The 20,272-nt window shown below is 44.2% G+C and overlaps 1 protein-coding gene across 3 annotated transcripts in view; it reads right to left on the reverse strand.

Moving 5' to 3' along the window:
- Window positions 1-1,018: 1,018 nt before the first annotated feature.
- Zbtb20 (zinc finger and BTB domain containing 20) overlaps window positions 1,019-20,272 on the reverse strand; it is a 560,418-nt gene continuing 541,164 nt past the window's right edge. For all 3 annotated transcript variants that reach the window (XM_059276799.1, XM_059276800.1, XM_059276801.1), the window contains 2 exons: window positions 11,523-13,127; window positions 1,019-3,772 (listed from right to left, as the gene is read on the reverse strand). In XM_059276799.1, the coding sequence (XP_059132782.1) occupies window positions 3,351-3,772; window positions 11,523-13,127 (2,027 nt within the window). In that variant the 3' untranslated portion in view covers window positions 1,019-3,350. The remainder of the gene's footprint in view (window positions 3,773-11,522; window positions 13,128-20,272) is intronic.

A 20,272-nucleotide genomic window follows, 5' to 3' on the forward strand; every position in this document is an offset into this window, starting at 1 on the left:
ACTACCCCTATAGAAGCATCTTTGCTTGAGAGCTCCCAGTTCTAGAGAACAATGTCAAATACTTTAGGCCATGAGACGTTTGGGAGAAAAAAATACAGTAGGAATGAGCCTAGACAGTAGTACCAAGAATTCTTTAGGGATATCCACACCCTTTCTTAAAGGAGATATTCCCTTTTCTAAGAAAAGGATGTGTACAGGGTTTCCAGACACCTCTTCTTTTCCTTACAGGCTCTACAACAAAGTTTGGATTTTTAACCCAGTTGCTTAGCTTCTGACAATAAGGCAAATGGGTCTCTGTCAGATTTAAGAAGTAGATGGGGAAGTATAGCCTGATGGTACTCAAGGTAAGTTTTCCTAGAAACAATATGAACTCTGCCCACTTTGCTAAGGTTTGAAGAGAGACACTATTTTAAATGAACCCCTGACAACAGTGAAAATAACTAAAACTAGGTTTTGACCTTCTTTCATTGGTTTTATATGATGAGTAATTTCATGTCTTTTTCCCTCCAGATTAAAAAAATTATCACAATGTCAGTCTTTTTTTTTCTAATAGGTTAAATGACTCATTTTTCAAAATATGAAAATGATTCTATGATGTAGTGACTTAATGCTCCTTCTGTTGGTGCTAAGGAAACTTGAAGTCCTCACTGACCCTTCCAACAGCAAAACCAGCAGGCAGGAAGGCTGGGGAAGGCTTCTGCATTTCTGAAGCTCATTTTTAAAACAGGTCACACAAGTTCTTGGTTGTCCTCTTAGCAATCATGATGGGTGATTCTTAGCAGTCAGCTAACCATCCAAATCCACACTACAACTTCCAGCAAAATAGCCACTGAATGAAGCACCGTAAGACGGACTCAAACTCCACAAAACACTCCAGTTGCACAAACTACTAAACATCACAAAGAACATATGGAAAAGATCCAACTTAACCAATTGTCTAAAATATATGAATAAAACCAATTTAGTCATTACAGAGTTGCTTGCCTTGGAAGATTTTCCCTCGTTTGCTGCATTTTTTTTTTTTTGTAAATAAAATGCTAACAGGAAAATTAGGAGGAAAATTAAATTAAAATGTAGAGTAATTTAGAAACGAAAATATCCTCTCTTTTCTTCTTTTTAAAAGTGTAGTTTGGTGTTTCTGCATTATTGGAATATTTATTTTTCCTTTTAAGTATGCTAAAACATGCCCCATCATGAAATTACTTTGTGAGTGTTAGCTAGGTTTTGAAAGTCCTATTTTTGAGCTGGAATCCCTTCAGGACACTGTATATAACTAGAAAATCGTAGGATTTCTTGATCAAGACCACGGAGAGGAATCTCAACTAGAAAGAGTGGCATCTGGGATGAGGCCACAGTTCCAGGGCCTTCTGGAAGCTGGATGTTAGCATAGGGAAATTGTTAACATCCAAAAGCAAGGGTTAAGAATCAACTAAAGAATGATCATCCTACTTCACCCTCTGAGCCATGCTGGGAAGAGTCCCAGGTGATGTGTGAAGGAAGAAAGGAGTTTGGCATCGATGACGCATTGTCGTTTGTAACAGCTTCTCAGAGTGGCGTTCACACAGTGGGAGGGTAGAGTTTTGTGGAGTCCTCCTGGCTGACCATGAACGAAACAAACCCCTTTGTCAAGATCTCTAGACTACTAGTGTTTCATCAAAGAAAAAAAAAAAAGCAAGGTCACTGGACACTCTAGAATCCTAAGAGCTCATTGAAAATTTTGGAAAAGTAAGAAATCGGCTAAAAGATCATGTCCCTCCCATGAAAAAGGACAGAATTCTAGATGGATCGATGAAAAAACATTCAGTGGAACAACTTAAGCTTGCTAGAAGTCAAAGATCTACACAGCAAAACAGAGCAGCAGTTGAAGTTACAGCAGGGGTGTGTGGGCCTCTGGGGCCCTCAGCAACCCAGGCAATACTTAAAATAATAAAAAATTAAGAAAAAAATATGAAGAAAATATCCTTCCTCTCTTTCAAATATAACTTTAGTTGCCTTTTATTCTTTCTATCTGGAAGCAGTATCGCTAACCTTAACAGTCTTGACTTACGAAAAAATATATATATATATGTGTGTGATAGACAAAGTGAATGAGAAGGGATTGGTGGCAGTGTATGCAAAACCAAAATGAGAAAAAAATTACTTTTAACAATCTCACTTTTTTGTTTTTTTTTTTACACAAATACTGTTGTAAATATATTAAAAAAATCAGCATTCTATCTGGTAAACATCACTTTTGCCCCTCTATAAAATTTTGAATTAAAAAAGCCTCAAGAACTTTAATCGTTCCCCCCACCCTCCATTTCTCTTTCTTTTTCTCTTCCACAAGAATATATCCTGACACTTTTTTTTTTTTTTTTTTTGCAAAGGTTGTTGGAAATAATCCTTCTCTTGTACCTAGAAACATAGGTGTGAATCTGTTATCGTTTTCTCTGCATTCCTGCCTTTCATGAAAGTCCCTCTTGATTGTGCTGAGGCCGTGGCCCAGCAAAGACACTGAATAAATACGATAGCCACTGTTGCTTGTCCAGGTCTTCTGGCTTCTGCTGAAAGGGTGGGGGGAGGGAGGTGGAGGAGGTGGGCCAGGGTGTGTGGAGCCGGCAGAACTGGGGGAGAAGCCTGCCGGGCCACTTTCTCTCCACACCACTGGGTTCCCTGCCCCCTCCCATCCCACAGCCCTTTAATAATGTGTAGGTGGAAACAGCAGGGCCTTTCCTCTGGGCTTTCAACCAGAAGTGATATTCCACAGTTTGAACTGGTTACTGTGAAGTCCACGTGGCCAGAATTGTGAAATGTCCACTGAAACACTGTGAGCGGTGTACTTTAAAGACAGCAGGCCTTTACATCTCCTTATAGATTTTGTAGTGCTCTTCACGAGTGGAAAAACAATTTTTCTTTTTTTTTAAACTTTTTTTAAACTTTTTTAAAAGATTTTTTTGTTTTGTTTTTGTTTTTTTTTTGTGTGTGTGGTTTTTTGCTTTTTTTTGTTTTTGTTTTGTTTTTTTGTTTTGTTTTGTTTTTTGTAAAGAAGGGTTGTATTTAGAGGCCAGTAGCTAGAGATCCAACCAGTGGACCTCTTGAAGCACTACCAGGCCTTAAGGCCACCATCCAAGGGAGACTGGGAAAAGTATTATTTACCCGAGCCTCCGGAAATGTAATGTACCAGCAGGCAAAATACAGTTCTTCATGTAGTACAAAATGAAACGGAACAAAAACAAAAACAGAAAGTAAAAATGAAACCAAAACATTTCTTAAATTCTAGTGCCATAGCTTTTTGTTTGTTTGTTTGTTTGTTTGTTTATTTCTTTTGTTGTTGTTTTGTTTGGTTCATAAGAAAGAGAGAAAGGTACTACTTATCCGTCAGACACATGCATCCTCATGTGGTCGTTGAACTGCTCGATTTGGTCAAACTTTGCTGGGCAGACGGAGCAGACGTAAGTGGTCCCCTCAGTGCAGGCCAGCACGCCTGGTGGGCCGGCGCGGGCACCTGGGGGCGTGCCTGCGGGCGGGGTCCCGTTGCTGGCACTGTGCAGGGCCACATGCCGCTCCAGCAGGGTCTTGTGGGAGAACTTCTTCTTGCAGATGTAGCACTCGTAGGATTTCTCCCCGCGGTGCAGGCGCATGTGCACGTTGAGGGAGCTCTTCTGGGTGAAGCGCTTGTTGCAGATACTGCACTGGTAGGCTCGCACTCCTGTGTGGGTCACCATGTGCTTGATAAGGTAATCCTTCAAGGAGAAGGAGCGCCAACAGATGCTGCACTGGTGGGGCTTCTCACCTGTTGAGGCGGGAGAGACAGCAAGCAGAACAGAAGGAGACACAGCCAGAGTGGAGAATGAGAGACAGGAGAACAAGACGACAAAAAAGAAAAACAAAAAATTACAACAAAAATAACATTTGATTGTTTCCTGGATCATCCTGGGTTGGAAAGATCTAGGTCTTCCTGGCCTTTCTTGTTCAGAAGAAGCTTGCTTTCAAGATGCCAGGAAAGTCTAGAGTTTTCCATTTCCCCATGGCCAAAAATGGCTCTCTTGGAAAGCAACAGCATACTACCACCCAACTCTTCAAAGGTCATCCGGAAGAGAAAAAAATGGTAAGAGTCATTCTCGGTATCATTATTAAAGGTCTATGTATTTCCAGTTAGTATTAGCAAAAAATATAAGAATTAAGAGAATATCTTTGGAGGCAGGGCTTTTCTATAACCTTTGGGAAGTGAGACTATTGGTCACATAACTTGGTTCTTTTGGGGGAAGTCTCCGTTTCCACTATTCGTCCTAGTAAATGCCCCCATTATTGACTCCTGCCCTGGGCTGCTGGTCTATGCTTTCAGTTTATCTGTGTCTAACTGAAAATCTCCCTGACATGAAACCTAAGAGTGAACCGGCTGCTCTGTGCTGACTGCACTGGTCTGCAGACTGACCTCACTGGCTGTGGAAGCTGAATGGATGGTGCCCAACCCTTCATCTCTGAGTCACATGGCCCTGTTCAAGAACAGGCACCAGCACACTGTGCACCATTATCCTAATCACCAAGAGTCTCCGAGGTATACAGTCCCACTTACCTCACTGTGACGGTGTTGACATGAAATACATATGGAATCACTTTGTAGACCACCAACGGTGGTGTGGGAATACTTGCATGGCATTCTTATTACAAGGCTACATCCTCCCCCATTAAATGGTTCCATATGTTTTTTGAACTTTTAGGTCAATTTCTAAAATAGTTTTTTTCTGTCTATTTTTTTTTTCTTAGCCAGCTGGCATAAACCCTTCTTTCTTGTGTGTTTACTGTTTTGTCGACCATCGGCTCTGAAACCAAATGATCTTGCCAGTTAAAAATAGTAAGGTAAGAATAGTCACTGGATGATGACATGAGGGACCCTCCTAGAAGTAAAGCCCATGGGTGTGGGGCATCACTTTGGATAACTGCTTAAAGACTAGCTTTTGTTAGTAGTATTGGTTCGCAACACTTGCTGCTTTCTGATTTTGATGGCTGACATCAACTCTCTACCGTGTATGATCCACCTTTCCCATCTCATTACTGATAGCCTGAAGTAGGCATTTGCTTCAGTGCCCAAAGCCTCAAGCCTGAGACCCTCTCAGGCAATGTTTCAACATCTGAAATGTGCAGCGAGACAAGAGGTCCACTCCTTCAGCTTGAGTTAACTCCCATTTAAAAAAGGGCCTTGCCAGGCGGTGGTGGCACACACCTTTTAATCCCAGCACTCAGGAGGCAGAGGCAGGCGGATCTCTGTGAATTCAAGGCCAGCCTGGACTACAGAGTGAGTTCCAGGAAAGGCGCAAAGCTACACAGAGAAACCCTGTCTCAAAAAACCAAAATAAATAAATAAATAAATAAAATAAAAAGGGCCTTGACCACTCTTCTCATTTTCCATTCTGAAGGAGGCTGATGTATCATGGTAACGACAGCAATGAAACAAACACCTATGCACTGGATATTTATCATGCCAGGTTCTGGGTCAAATGCTTCATATTTATGTTGCACCTTGTGGAACTTTCTCACATTAGACAATTTTCTTGGTATTTTCGAACATAAGGGGGCTTGAACTGAAGCATTCTAATGGGGAAGGAGATGCACAGGATCCTAGGGCTAAAGAGAATAATTTAATTTTTAGATTAAAATAGGAGAATCTGGGAAAGACTTACTGCTAATAAGTCCAGCTTGCTAAAGTTCTCAGCCTATGCATGGTGTTTACATGGGCAACGTTTTTGTAAATGAGAGATTCCCTTAAAGACAATCGTGCGTGTTATTTTTAGTTGAGGCATTTCTGTCGGCTGTCAACATGCTTGCAGCTCGGCTGGTCTTCGCTCTCCTGTGCTTTCAGTACAATTTCTAGTGGCCGTGAGACGCTGGCCAACTATCTCTTAAAGCATGTCCACCTGTCACCTTTAACGGGAAGCATGCCTTCCAGGGCAGATGGTATTTGGCTGCTAGGAAGGTGAGACTCTGTTAAATGCTCCTGCTGTGGGCAACTTTCCCCTCTGCCTGTGCTTTTCCTCAGGCAAGGTCACCGAGCAGGGCTCCTGCCTTTCACACCCTTCTAATCCAACTCTAAATTGATTGCTCACACTTATCATCTTCCCTCCACCTCACATACACGGACGCTGTTTGTATGCATGGAGTATGGTTATCCAGTAATTATTTGTGTGACCCTGGGCTTCTGAAGTGTTTTCATCTCTCCGGGTTTGTTTTGCCTTCTCTGAGTGACAAATTGGACGAAGCACTTGCTATGGCTCTGTGGATTTCCTGGTCTTCATCTCAGGGTGGTCCACAACCCCTGAGTCCTCTAGTCCTGGCCTTGTCAGCAAATGACCTGAGGGCAACCTGCTTAATCACTCAATGCTTTGGCAGTCCCCCATTTTTAAATAGGACAAAGTATCCGGTTCTCTACCCTGCCACAGGAAAAGGGAGTGCGAGTTAATGAGAAAAGTGTGCACAAGGCACCTGGGAGCTGCCCTGAGAAAGGTGCTCTCTATAATGACTCCAGTGCTGAGATGATGGAGCTGGGCACTTCAGGGACTGCCTGATGACCTGGGTGCATTTTCATGTCAGTCATCTGCCCACACTCGCTCTTCTCACGCTCATTCAAACAATGTCACTTAGCAGGAATTAACACTTTCCCTATCATCTCACTTTCCCGACATGTTCCCTCCAGCAAACCTGAGAGGAAATGGGGCACTACGTATGAAATGAATGGTCTGTAGACTATGGTTCTCCACGTGCAGAAACGTGAGAGGAAGAGGGTAAACAGTTACAGATGGCGTTCCGGGTGGGAGCCTGTGGTTCACATCAGCAAGTCTGGGAGCTTAGGAAGGGTCCCCAAATGCAAAGCGGAAAGGTGAACCATAACATAAAAAGCAGCAGGCACAAGGAGCCCTTCACTTTAAAGCGATCCATTCTGGGGGAGTCAGAGAGGAATTGTATTTCTTGAGCTGAGTGACTTGGGCATGTTATCCAAGCTTTCTAAATCTTGGTTTCCTTATTGATAACTTAATAATAGTTCCAAAAGTGCATGTGTGTGAACTGCTTTTGAAAATTGATGAGGCACTTAAAGCAAAGTACAGGTCACTTTAAGGAAAGCTAAAATGTCCCACCCAGCCTGCAGGAACTGAGGATACAGTAAACCAAGTGAGAAATCACTTCACTGCATAGGAGAGTGAATCCTGAGTTAAACAAAAGCCAAACCAAAATAAAGGAAATAATGTTTCAGATGAGCCCTAAAGCAGGCCGTTTGGTGAAGCTAGCAATGAAAAGAGAAGCACACAGTCTTACGTCTACATGTCAATGGAAGAAGTGGTACTGCAAAGAAAAAGGTCAGGGCGGTATTTCCTGGAGTCAGCAACTCAGCCCTGGAGGCTGAGAGGCCAACCAGCAGGTGAACAATCAGGGGAGAGGCCTATACTGCCTTTTTGAGGATGGAGTGGTAAAAGTTTGCTTTCCTCAGTTTTTCAAAGCCTGCTCTTTGGCCCCTCAAGGAACAGCTCTGACACTTAACACTATTATGACAGACAGGGAGAGAAAGGAAGAGGAAGAAAAATAATGATTGGAAAATGGGTACCGAGGGTTCACACCATTTCAGTGAGAGTCATAACAGGCCTGCATTGTGATCTTAGCATTGGGGGCCCAGCAAGAACTCACTTATTCTACTGATTATTCCTTATTCTAGTCAGGCTTTTCCAGGGCTATGTAGAGAGCAGTAAATGCAGTTTTCAGCTCTACCTATGCCTCCCTCCGTCACTGCCTCTCCATCTTCTGCTGTAGCACAGTGCCTACCCTCTTCCTTGGGTGAGCACAGAGGGGATGGTTGGGTGGTCAGAAAACCCAGACAGGATGCTTGGTGAGGCACAGAGCATCAAGGAAGGCAGAGGATGAGGAAACAGAGGTATTCCTGGAAGTGCAGATCTACTGAATGGGGAAATGAAGACTGGACCAGAAAACAGGAAAGGGCTTGGTACCAACAGTGCAGGTTTGCTCAAACTCTCCATCCAGAGGTGTCTGGTGAGGGAGGGCATGTAGTAACAGGATATAGCTGGTATGATACCCTGCTGGCCTTTCTGCCTAGTCCCTGCTGACTGTCTAGGAAGGACTGCTAACTGGGACATACACATTCACAAACTTCTGTGGCTTCACTGACAACTCAGATATTTTGGTGGTAAGTAGAACTTTAAATACCCAGGGAACTTTGTCTATATTATCTGACCTCTTATAGTGGTATGAATGGGGTAGATATTAACACCCCAGAAAATAGTATCTTCTGTTACTTTTGTACTAATGTCCTCAAGATGAACAATACCCGAGAGTAAGGTAAGCAAGCGCTCAGTTCCTGCTAACTCCTCCTCCCAATGTGACCAGTTCCTTCCCCCTAGCTCCTGCTGAAAAATGCATGGTGTCTCTGTAATATATATTCCAAAGTGGCTGTGATAATGTTACAGCATTTACACTCTAGAGTTTTTGTATCCATTACTTAGTCCTCAGAGTAACCTATTATTAAGACCTGAAAAACTAGTTTGATTCGGGTTCAAACTAGAACTCACTTAAAGTCACTCAGTCACCAAGTGGTAAAACAAGACTTCCTCCTCTAAAAATACATCCACTATCTTGACAAGATTCAAAGTCCAATTCCTGTATGGATGGTCAAAGCACTGTCTTGTGTCTCTCTTAGTTCCCTACTGCTAACACTGACATGTTAACAGTTATTACTCTTCCTACACGGAATTCATGGCTGGAGAAGCTGAGCTCCCAAACAAACGAGCAGAATTATCTTAAGTGCACAGGACATCAATGGGCTAAAAAGCATTACCAATGGCTGGGCTGTTGATAATATGATTCAGAAAAAAGCCAAAGAACTATAATTTGTTGGTGAAAAACCACAAGTGGGAATATAGATACCCTACAGTATATTCTAAAGTTGTTTTTTTTTTTTTTTAAAGAAAGAAATCTAAAAGTCGTGCAGAGAAAAGAATGCATTTATGTATAAGTTCCTTGAATTAAGTTCTCCTGGAAAGCATGTCCACATTTTTGAACATTCATTTACATACTCACTCAACAAACATTTGCTAAGAAACTACATATGCTAGCCCATATTCATTTATAGACTTTTTTTTTTTAAGTAAAATGCCCTAAGTTTGGATCTTAAAAGAAAGTTCCACCTGGAGTTTCCAGATAAAATATATGACACCCTGTTAAGTTGCTTGCCTTGAAATCCATGGCAACAGCGAGGCTTAGCCTTCTAATGTCCTCCATCTCTGGCTTCTGATCCCTCTTGCTCCTTTATTTTGACCTCTGTTTTGTCTATTGATGGGAGAAATGAGAGAGAACCCTGCTTCGTCCCATGAAGGACGGCTGGTGCTAGCTTTCTTTTTCTCTAACTCTTTTGCTTCCATGTTCACTATTGAAATAGAGATAAGACTTTCCAATCTGCCAGTGCCAAATAACTCTAGAATGGAAGGTAAAGAGCTGACTTGAAAGAACTAAATGCCTGGCTGGCATAGGTACAAGACTGTTCTCAGATGTGCCTGCATTACATACATTTAAATAGCTTCAGGATTTACTGAGGACCTTAGTCATCTACTGCATTATGCAGACCACACTTTGAATACAGCTCAGGTTTATAAGAATGTCTTTACCTATAGCTTTTTGCTTCTGTAATATGTAAGTGTACAAAACCACTGCTGATTTTTATCATAGGCAAAGCCATTTACTTGGATTAACTACAGGATTCCTTGGTGAACCTACCGGAGAAATGCATTTATACATTGAAAAGACAATTTGTGGTAGGATGAGAGTTTTATGTTGCAAATTTAAGATCTTATTTCAGTACATGACCTGACAGGATGTATGTATTTTCTGTTTGATGGGTCTATAGAAGACACTAAAGAGGAAAGAAGGTATGTATGTGGTCCAAGATGAACAAAGTCAACTTGGGCTGAAGACATACTTGCACAAATGGCTCTCCCACTATTCTTATTTTTAATTGCTAATTCTTAATTTTTCAAGGCTATTAAATCAGCTAGTTTTGGATGAAAAGGATAAAACTACTTGAGAGCCCATTTGCAATATAATACTCCATAAGTAAAAAAGGCTCTTTGGTTAACTCATTTGATTGATTTCAGGTTATTGCTGCATTCACCTTTGCCCTAAGTAAATTAAACATATGACTTATCACTACCCAATTTTCTTTCTAAGTCCAGCAATGAATCTCTGTGTTTATTTGGATGTGTGAAAACGAAGATTTAAGCACAGGTGATTGACATAATGCCACATACACTTAACTGCATGTCCTGACTTAGATTGAACTACAAAGAAGGCCAAGTTTAGCTTAGGTCATGAGCTATTTCAGTTGCCCACTTGCATAGGGAGCTTTACAATGGCTTCCCCTTTCTTCTGATCCTCCATTGAAATGTATGTGCCGTCTACCTTATCCCTTAGATTTGTGCTAGCCTGGTGTGAGATGTGCGGCTGCTCTGTGAGGGAATTCAAGCATGTAAGAATTCCCTGACGAATGGTTTTATCTAACATCACTATCCTAGACTAAAAACTTTGCCAGGAGAGCGACTCTTGTAAGAATTTCAAATATGACTATCATTGTTGCAGTCAGTGACTTTAGTTCTAAGAGAACCTGTGGGAAGCCATAACCACTCGGATGATCTCCTATGTGGAGACTCGTATTTGTGTCCCATTATACAGCTAGGGAAAGGGCAGGCTCAGAGGTCTGCCGAGCGTTATCTCTGGAGTTGTAAGAGTCCAGGAGACCACTATCCTTCCCTGGTCCTCTGGACAGTATCTTTACGAAACAGTCCTTTTGAGAAGCAAACAGCCCAGAGCAGCCTGGACTGGTCAACTTTTTCTTTTATTTAGTTGGAAGACTCTGTAGCGCTCTCAGTGGTTCAATTCTATTTTTGGGAGCAAATAGAACAAACTTATCACCTCTTCTTCCCAGTCATCTTAATCATGGTAATAACAGCTACAACTTACACAGAACTTACCATGCTAGGAACGCCTTTAAGTCATCTATGCCAATATAATTCTCAAAAGCAGGACAAGGAAGGTACATCACTACTTTCTCTCTCTCCTCTCCCCTACCCCCAAAGGAAATCAAGTTTAAAGTAGTTAAGTGACTTCTTCCAAGGTGGCAGAGTTCAGCAGTAAGTAGCTGGGCCTGAACTCCAGGCTGAGCAGTCTGTCTCCAAAGAGCAAGCTTTGAACCTATGCTGTGTCACCTCCAAAACTCAGGCACTTGAATATGATGCCCTGAGTCTTCTCTTCTGCAGGCTGCACACTCCTGGAGCATCCTTTTTCCATAAAGGGTTTTTATGATTTGGGGTACTTTATTCCTATGACGGGTATAGCTAGACTTCTACAAGGGGCCCGTGGTGGGGTTTCTTTGAAATTTGAAAGATGACTCCAACCCTTCCCTTCTACCTATTGTCCTGTTCTCTCCCCAGCCCTCCCCCTACCCCCAAGCCCTCCATATCCTGCTGCCAAGCTCTCAGAGAAGCGACACTCACCTGTATGGACGAACATGTGCTTGACGTAGTTCTGTTTGGCTGTGAAAGTCTTGTTGCAGAGAGTACACTCATAAGGCTTTTTTTCGCCTTGCCCACTGGCTGTGCTGTGGCCTGCAGATGATGCCAGGGGCTGTGGCGCTGGCAGCTGTGCAGTAAAGGTAGACAGGCCGGGCTGGGACACTGTCACAAACTGGGTCTGCTGGCCTGTCAGGGGCTGTGGCAGGCTGAAGAGAAAAGGCTTGGGGCCACTGCCCGCGGGCTGGGTAGTGAAGAGGGCTGGCAGGTAGGTGTTGCCAGCTGTGCCAATGACCTGTGTGTTGCTGGTCAGGGTCAGAGGCATCCTCAGGTTGCTGGTGAGCGTTTCTGTCTGGCGTAAATAGAGCTGGGTACTTGGCAATGGCTGCCCAATGGATGTGTTGACTGAAGGCTGTTGTAGGACGCCCTTATCAGAGCTGTTACTGACAGTGATCACTGTGTTGTCCATCTCCGCCTCGTTGCTTCTCTCCGGAGAGGAGGCACCTGTTTCTAGCTGGTTTGGCTGGGCACTGCCCTCAGCTGGGGCTTCTGCTGCCTGCTCAGGTTGGGCGGGTTCCGCCTGACTGTCCCTTGAGGCTCCCGCTCCAAACTGTTGCTCCACTGAGTCAGGTTCGGTGCCAATAGAGGAGCTGACCCCGGAATCAAAGCTTTCACCTTTGGGCTCGCTCTCTGTGCCCTCGGCCTGGTCAGTGTCTTCCGTGCATTCCTCGGATTCATTGCGCTCTAGGATCTGCACCCTTTGCTGCCCATAGTAGTCATAGTCATCCTCCATTTCCTGCTTGATGTGGATGTTGCCCACCAGGGTCTGGATGCGCACAGGCCGGGGCTGCTTGCGGCAGTGTGTGGTCTCAGGGGTGGTGGACAGGTAGCGCTCCATCTGCTGGGAGCGCTCATGGATGCGTGTGATCCAGCTGGGGTCTTCCATGTGGTGGTCACGGGGCAGGCCGAGAGCAGTTTCGTGGTGGCTGACGACTGCACCGCTGTAGAAGGAGCGCTCGCCGCTGCCATTCTGCATGGAACAAGCGTACAGCGCCGAGTAGATTCGGTCCACACTGTGTTGTGGATGGCTCTGCAGGTAGCCTGATTCCGTGTCACTGCTCTGGCCAGATGTGCCTGACTCTGGTGTGCCTCTTGGTGTGTCCTGGCCAGAATCCTGGATGCCTGGAAACACATCGCCCACGTTTTGTGACACGATGCGTGTGCACTCATCTATGACTGTTTTGATCTGCAGGATGCTGGCGGCTGTGAGGATTTGCAGAGCTTCCGACTGTGAGACTCGCAGCACACCACTGTACATGAAGTCAATGAGCTTTTGTACCGACTGCACTGACACCACCGACGGGATTTCGATGTCGCTGTAGCCCAGCAGCAGCTTATCTTGGAAGAAGGGGCTGCCGGCTGCCAGCACGCAGCGGTGTGCGCGCAGCATGCTCCCGTGGATGCGAACCGTCACGTCACAGAAGTGGCCACGGTTGCGCTGCTCGTTGAGGGTCTCGAGCACGGAATTGCTGAAGTTGTGAAGGTTGATGCTGTGAATGCGCTCGGTCATCCCCTTGCAACTGATGTCACCTGCAGTACAGTGAGGCAAATACAAGACAGGGCACACAGTGAGATTTAGCCGGATTTCTAACACTGAGATTTCTAACACTGAGGTCTCAGAAGAGTAAAGCCGGAACCTTGCAGATGCACACACAAGCTGGGCAGGCTGCACATGTAGCCTAGGCAAGCAATGCCTTGAGTTCCTCCCCACCTCGGGGTCTTAGTGTTTCAGCTATTTTGGATATCACATTTGTACTGATCCCCCCCAAAATTCAGGCAACGTTGTCTTCTGAAAGGATAACCAGATGGGTTGATGCCTGCTATTCCTGTAACTGTGGCAAGAAGAACTGGGTAGGCGAAGGTGCATTTGTGTTCAGGGAATATTCCGCCTCGCTTTGGACAGGCCTAATCCCAGTCCTCTGGGAAATTTTAATTCCCCCCTCCTCAGGTTGCTGAAGTTTCTTATTTTTATTGGTAGGCAGCAACAATATTCATAGTTTAAAGATGAATCCCTTCCTAGTTTACATGATATATTACCATATCCCATATCACATATGCAAAAGTTCTAGGAAAACTCAACCCAGACTAAGATGTTTACCAAACTGCTTCCACCATGATTTCCAGATCACCAGAGGGATGAGGAATGCAGAGGGGCATTTTCGGGCTGCTCTCAGTACCTACACTCTTCATACTGGCCTTGGCCGTCTGAGCGTTTTCAAGGATGGGTATGTATGATACAGGTGATGTTGAGGCTTTAATGAGGTAGATTTTGGGGGGCGGGAGGAATAGGTTCTCACTGTGTCACTCAGGCAGTCCTGAAACTCACTATCTAGCACAGGCTGGCCTTGAACTTAGAGATCTGCCTGCCTCTGCAATTAAAGTACATGGCAAAAGGACATGTTTTACAGTACAAGAAATGTTTTAAAAGGCTGGTGCTGGATGTGCTGAGTGTGATCACACTAGGTGATCACATTTAGTATTCAAAATGGGCACTTTCGGAGTGAAAGAGAGCACTGTTAATAATTAGTCCAAGAGAGCAGGAATAAACTGGAGGTGGGATACAAGCTTACTTTGAGCAACAGGATAGTTTGTAGAACTATTAAACAGCTCCTAGAAGGAAGACAATAATCTTTGTGGAAGCTCTGCTAGCTTGACCAGCTGCCATCCTATGCTTCAGGCTGTCTGGCTAGGTGATACCATTGTTAACATCAGTCCACACAGAGAACAAAACAGACGGCTACAGGCCAGTCCCAGGCATTTTCCACTTTTCTATCTCACCGCTCAGATGTCTCTCAAGAATACCTTTCTACAAGTCATTCTTCAGTCAGAACCACACTTGTAACTTCACAATCGGCAATGTTTTCTTTTGACAGAAGACATGCCTGGATTAAAAGTGCCTGAAAGATTAGTGAGGGACACTTCTGGTTCTGTCTGTGAGGGCATCATCAATGATGACTAGATTAGGAGGGGTCTGACTTAATGAGCTGGTTAAGCCCGAGATAGATAAAAATAAGACACTCTTTGGGGAGGTGGTGAAAGGGACAAGGTCGGCCTGGTTGGAGGAGGTAACCACTGGTCATGGGACCCTCTGGGGCTGATCTTGCTGTGGCTTCTTGAATTCTCTGCTTCCTATATACAACGAAATGAAGACTCAGGCCTGCCTTATGGGTCCATTATTACAATGGGGCCAAGCCAGCGTGGGTTGAAACCCTGCGCTGAGAGAAATCTCTCCTGCCAGCGCTAGCTAGGCATTGTCAACTTGACATGAACCAGAGGCACCAGGGAGGGGGAAGCCCAAGTGAGAGATCGCCTCCATCAGATTAAACTGTTACGATGGGGCATTTTCTTTTCTTTTCTTGAGACAGGGTTTCTCCGTGTAGTTTTGCGCCTTTCCTGGAACTCACTCTGTAGCCCAGGCTGGCCTTGAACTCACAGAGATCCGCCTGGCTCTGCCTCCCAAGTGCTGGGATTAAAGGCGTGTGCCACCACTGCCCGGCTTGGGGGCATTTTCTTGATTGCTAATTGATGGAGGAGACCCTCTCAGCCCTGGGCAGATGGTCTTGGGGAGTATGGAAAAAGAAGGCTGAGTAGGAGGCAAGTTGTCTTAGTGACTGTTTTACAGCTGTGAAGAAACACCACGACCAAGGCAACTCTTATAAAGTAAAGAATTGAGGCTTGCTTACAGTTCCAGAGGTTTAGTCCATTAGCATCATGGCGAGGACCTTGGCGGCGTACAAGCAGACGTTGTGCTGGAGAACTAGCTCAAAGCTCCACGTTTAGATCCGCAGGCAGCCAGAGAGAGATACTGAGCCCGCTTGGGCTTTTGGAATCTCAAAGCCCTCCCCCAGTGAGACACTTCCTCCAACAAGGCCACACCTACTCCAACCAAGCCACTTGGCTCCTTATTATCAAGTAGCGCCACTCCCTGATGACTAAGCATTCAAATATGTGAGCCCATGGGGGCCATTCTTATTCAGAGGACCACGCGGTGCTCCTCCCTGTAGGCTTGCTCCTTCCGTTTTTTTTTTAATTGAAAAAAATTTTTTATACACAATATATTCAGATCACAGTTTCCCTTCTTAATTCCTGCCTTAACTTTCCTCAGTAATGGACTCTAACCTGTAAAACGTAGTAAACTCTTTCCTCCCCAAGTTAGTTTGGGTCATGGTCTTTATCACGGGAACAGAAATCAAACTAGGACACTCCTTAAGGTTTTTTTTTTTTTTTTTTTTTTTTTCTGTCACACATTTGGTCCCAATGGTGAGAAGAGTTATGAATACAGAACTGAGCTATCAGGTTGAGAGAGGACAAGTGAGTGGGCTTTCAGAACAAAGCAGCCCTCACATCGATTGTAACTTAGATCTGTCTTGTAGTAAACAACTTCAGTGGAAAGAGTCTGTGCACAGCAGGCACTTCTGCCTCCTCAGGCTCCTTCTCGGCTTTGGATAAAGGTGCTCAGGGAAGTCTGCTCCTGCCACACTTTCCACCTGGCTCCTCCACTTGGTCCTCATAAGGTCTAAGCCCCTGCCGCACATCCAGTGATGCAATTTACATTACGTTGGGTAGGTGAACCTCTTTCAACTTCAGCAGGTTTATTTATTATGTGTCGGAAATACTGTACTAGGTGATACTTTCCAACTTTTTTACTTAATAAAACAGATTCCAGTGGTACAATTGAATGATTACGGCAAATCCTCAAAAACTATGTTAATGTACAATACATCCCTAGATGAAGATCCCAATAATTTAGGAATGGATGTCCATGAATTGAGTCAATAGATCATTTTTCAACTTCTTGCTGAATCCCCCATGCATTTCTAGAAGGACAATAATAAGGACAACTTTTCCTCAAGCCTCATTGTCTGTCAAGCACTGTCCAAACTACTCCACGCATATTACTCCATTTATTATTCCCATTTATACACTGGAAAATTAAGGCCAGAGAAATTATGCAATGTGCTCGAGGCTGTCCTGGTAACTGGTGGTAAAGCTGCTGTAGGAACCCAGGTGGTGTGGCTCTGGATTTTTCTCCTGCCGGTTTCCTACATCACATGCTTTGTCCCTATATGGGAGTTGGCGTTAGGGTCCATCCAGCTGCTGCAACCATCAGCTCTCAAGTTAAAAGTTAAAAAGATGTCCTCCAGCCTTCCTGCTCCTAGGCCAGGGGACTCCACTGTAGCTGCAGTCATCTAACTTAGACACATACACATGTGTGTGAGAGTGTACAATACATGCCTGCTTATTTATGAGAAATAACACAACTGGTCCTGGAACTAAAATGTAGGATTTTCTACACAGGATTTCCCTGTCACTGAAGCCTCTTTCATTTCAGTAGAAGAGCAGCTGCACAGTTAATTGGCTGTACACAGCCGGCAGGAGGATCACCATCTCTGGGCAAGGTAGACTTATCAGTACATCTTTCTACACAGGTAGAGACATCTCTTCAATGCATATGTGACCACAGTGCCAGTCACAAGGTCAGACGATATGGGTGACTTCCTTCAGTGGATTCTAAGGAGCATTCCCTTCCCAATGGGCATGCTGGTTAATGTCCTATAGCATTTTACATAGTATGAAATTCTCTCCTGTGTAAAACCTCATTTGTTTTTGCAGGAATCATTCCTGTACATTTCCAAGATATTATTGTTATTTCCGTTTGAGGCAAGAGGAAGTTACGGTTCTAAAGTTTCTACCTGATTTGATCAAACTTTTATACATCAAGCAAGCAAGTAGCAGAGTTGGGATTAGAACCCATACTTTTTGGTGCTTTGAGAAATGACACGTGAATTGCCAAGGATCCAGGACCATCCTCATTGTCATTTTGTAAAAAAAGAGAGAGACTAAAAGCTATGGTAGACATTGTTTAAGAGATGAGAGAGAGTATTAAAACTCTCTTTTATCTTACATATTCTCTCTCTCTCTCTCTCACACACACACACACACACGCACGCACGCACGCACGCACGCACGCACGCACACACACACACACACAGCTTCATGAGAAAAATCTGTTTGACCAAACTTGAGTGAATATTTAGCAAATGTAAACAGTCAGGTTATTTGCTACATAGTCTATATGAGTATTATATTACTGTTTTCACAAACTCACTAAAAACCCCAGAGGCAAAGGTAAGCCTATACACAGATCCAAGCTGACCTTATCAGCCCTCTGGATGTCTATGGATAAGACTCTAAACATCTCCCTGAGTACTCGGGCCCCCCACTGCAGTGAGCTGCCATGAAAGGCTGACTTCTCTTTTGCTGATAGCGGTGCAGATGTGATGAAATGTCGCCTCTCCACTCAAGCACGCCTCACTCCTCCAGCACACACATGCCGAGGCAACTCCTTTCCCAGGCTTGCTTTTATTTTTAACACGAATACAGTGGGAAAGTTTCTGCCACAGTAAGGCAAAGTCCAGGCTTTTGTGAACACGTCCTTTTCATCCAATGGGCATTAATGTATAGATTCCAATGGAATAAATTTGAAATAGCCTACTGTAGATTTGTCCCCCCATTGAAAACAAATCTTGATTAGATGGTATTCAAGAACTGTATAGGAAGGAATGGTGTGAAAATGCTAACTCCATTCTTTCCTAGACTGACACTGAATAGGCATTTGGGCTATTCAAAATAACCAAGAAAAAAAAAAAGCAAAACACAAAAGTCCCCAAACACCCCCAAACGGACTAACCTCCCTCCCCTGGAAACCCCAACTCTTCCAAAACTACACAACTTTACATAGATTTTTGTGTATTTGAAAATGCCACATTGCCTTAGGAAAACCCACAGTGGAATGACAATAAAACTGATGGCAGACAAAGCTGTTATTAAAAATAGATCTCTTCATATTGTTTTAAAAGAATAACCTACCCACCTGGCTTTCTACAGAGCAAAAAAGTCAGCCTGTGATGACACTCACTGGGAACATTCAGGGAACTGTCCTGTGGACAGCGAGGATGTAATTATTCTAAGTGACTGTTCTGTGAGAGCAAACGGATGGGGCTGCAGCAGAGCTGAGTCCCCAAGGGGAAATCTGCCTGCAGAAATGGGTGGTGGAGGGCCCGGTGCTCAGTTTTAGAGGAACTTTGCCCCTGCCTGTCCCGTACTCCGCAGGGGTCCACGGATAGGACTTAGCATGAGAATAAAAAGCTGCCTGCGAGTGAGAGAACCGAACAAGAAAGGGAACAGCAGGCAATGCAATCTTTTTTAATTAGGTGTGAAATCCAGTCCTTTCTCAGGCAGGAGAGCAAACGGACATATAAAAGAGAGGGGTGAAGGGTAAGGTGCAGAGGAGGGGGCTGGGCAGGTGGGGGAAGGGGAGGCAAGGCTGTAGAAAGAGGAAATACCATTTTCAAATTAAAACCAGTGTGAACTCTGGTCAAATCAACAGGTCTAAAGGAAGTAGGGCTAAAGGAGATCAGTTACTCAGCATATGAACTAGGCATGGCAGAGGTGGCCAGGCCTCCGGAGCCCAGAGCCCAGCCTCAAACAATGTGCTCATTTCAATCTCGTCCCAGGGACACTGTTCTTACAGACACGTGCCGCTGCGTGAGGCTTTACCTGGGTTTGGGGAATTTGCTCCAAGGTCCTCACATTTGTATGGCATGTGCTTTATGCACTGACTCATCTCCTGGCCCAGAGTTGGTAACATTTTATACGAGAACGTGAACAATCGTTAATCAAAGTTGCTTTTTAGAAAAGGATAGTCACCAATAACAATGTAAGATTCCAAGGAAAGAGAAATACAGATACCCAAGTACTAATGCTGCTTGAAACCGAGCAGGTGAGGATGGGTCTGCTGTTTCCAACTGTTGAAAGCAACTGCTTCCCAAAGTTTGATTTGATTTTGGTTTTTAGCAGAACACATTTCTGTCAACAGTTAATACAAATCTATGGAAGAATTAGGGGATGAGATACCTTTAAATACTTTTGAATGTTAAAATGAGTAAAGCAAACCCAATATCCATTTCTAATTCACTCAACAAAACGGAGCAGGAAGTAAGGGTCAGTTGAAAGTTCTGTAATGACCCTTCTCTCCTTTCTGTCCTCCCCCCTCCCTTCTTCCTTCCCCTTGGCTTTCTTCCTCTCCTCCCCTCCCCTCCCCTCGGTTCTCTCTCCTCCTCTTCCATGCCCCCTCCCCTTTCTTCTCTCCTCCACTCCCCCCCACCTCCTCGCTCCATCCCTTCATTTCTGTTCTGACTCAGTTTTACTAAGTTTTGCGTATGGGCAACAGGAAAGCCAAACTGAGAACTAGGAAAACACTTGTTCTATGACACTAAGGCCAACCCAAACTCTAGGCGAATGTTTCCTTTCTAATTTCCTTTTCCGGTTGTCTAATTTCCTTTGTAGTTTGTTTGAAGGCTGAAGCTAGATTTACATCCCTGTTGGAGTTCTCAGGTCCAAAGGAAGAAATAATCCCAGGAAGCTTTCCTATTGGTTTCTCACAGACCCTTTCACTTAGCCCAGGTCTCTGGCTTGCCTACTTCAAACCAAGTCCGCTGTGAGCCCAAGAGAGAATGAAGCTTTGCTGGCTACATGCTAAAATTAGAAATAAATATAACTGACTTATGGTTAAAGCTGCTGGGGGGGGGGGTGTTGCTTGGATTTTTACTAGTTCATTAGTGAAACATTTACTGAGAATACTCCAGTGTAAATGTACATGAGCTGAAATCTAA

This window comes from Peromyscus eremicus, chromosome 12 (assembly GCF_949786415.1).
Source record: "Peromyscus eremicus chromosome 12, PerEre_H2_v1, whole genome shotgun sequence".
Classification (NCBI taxonomy): domain Eukaryota; kingdom Metazoa; phylum Chordata; class Mammalia; order Rodentia; family Cricetidae; genus Peromyscus; species Peromyscus eremicus.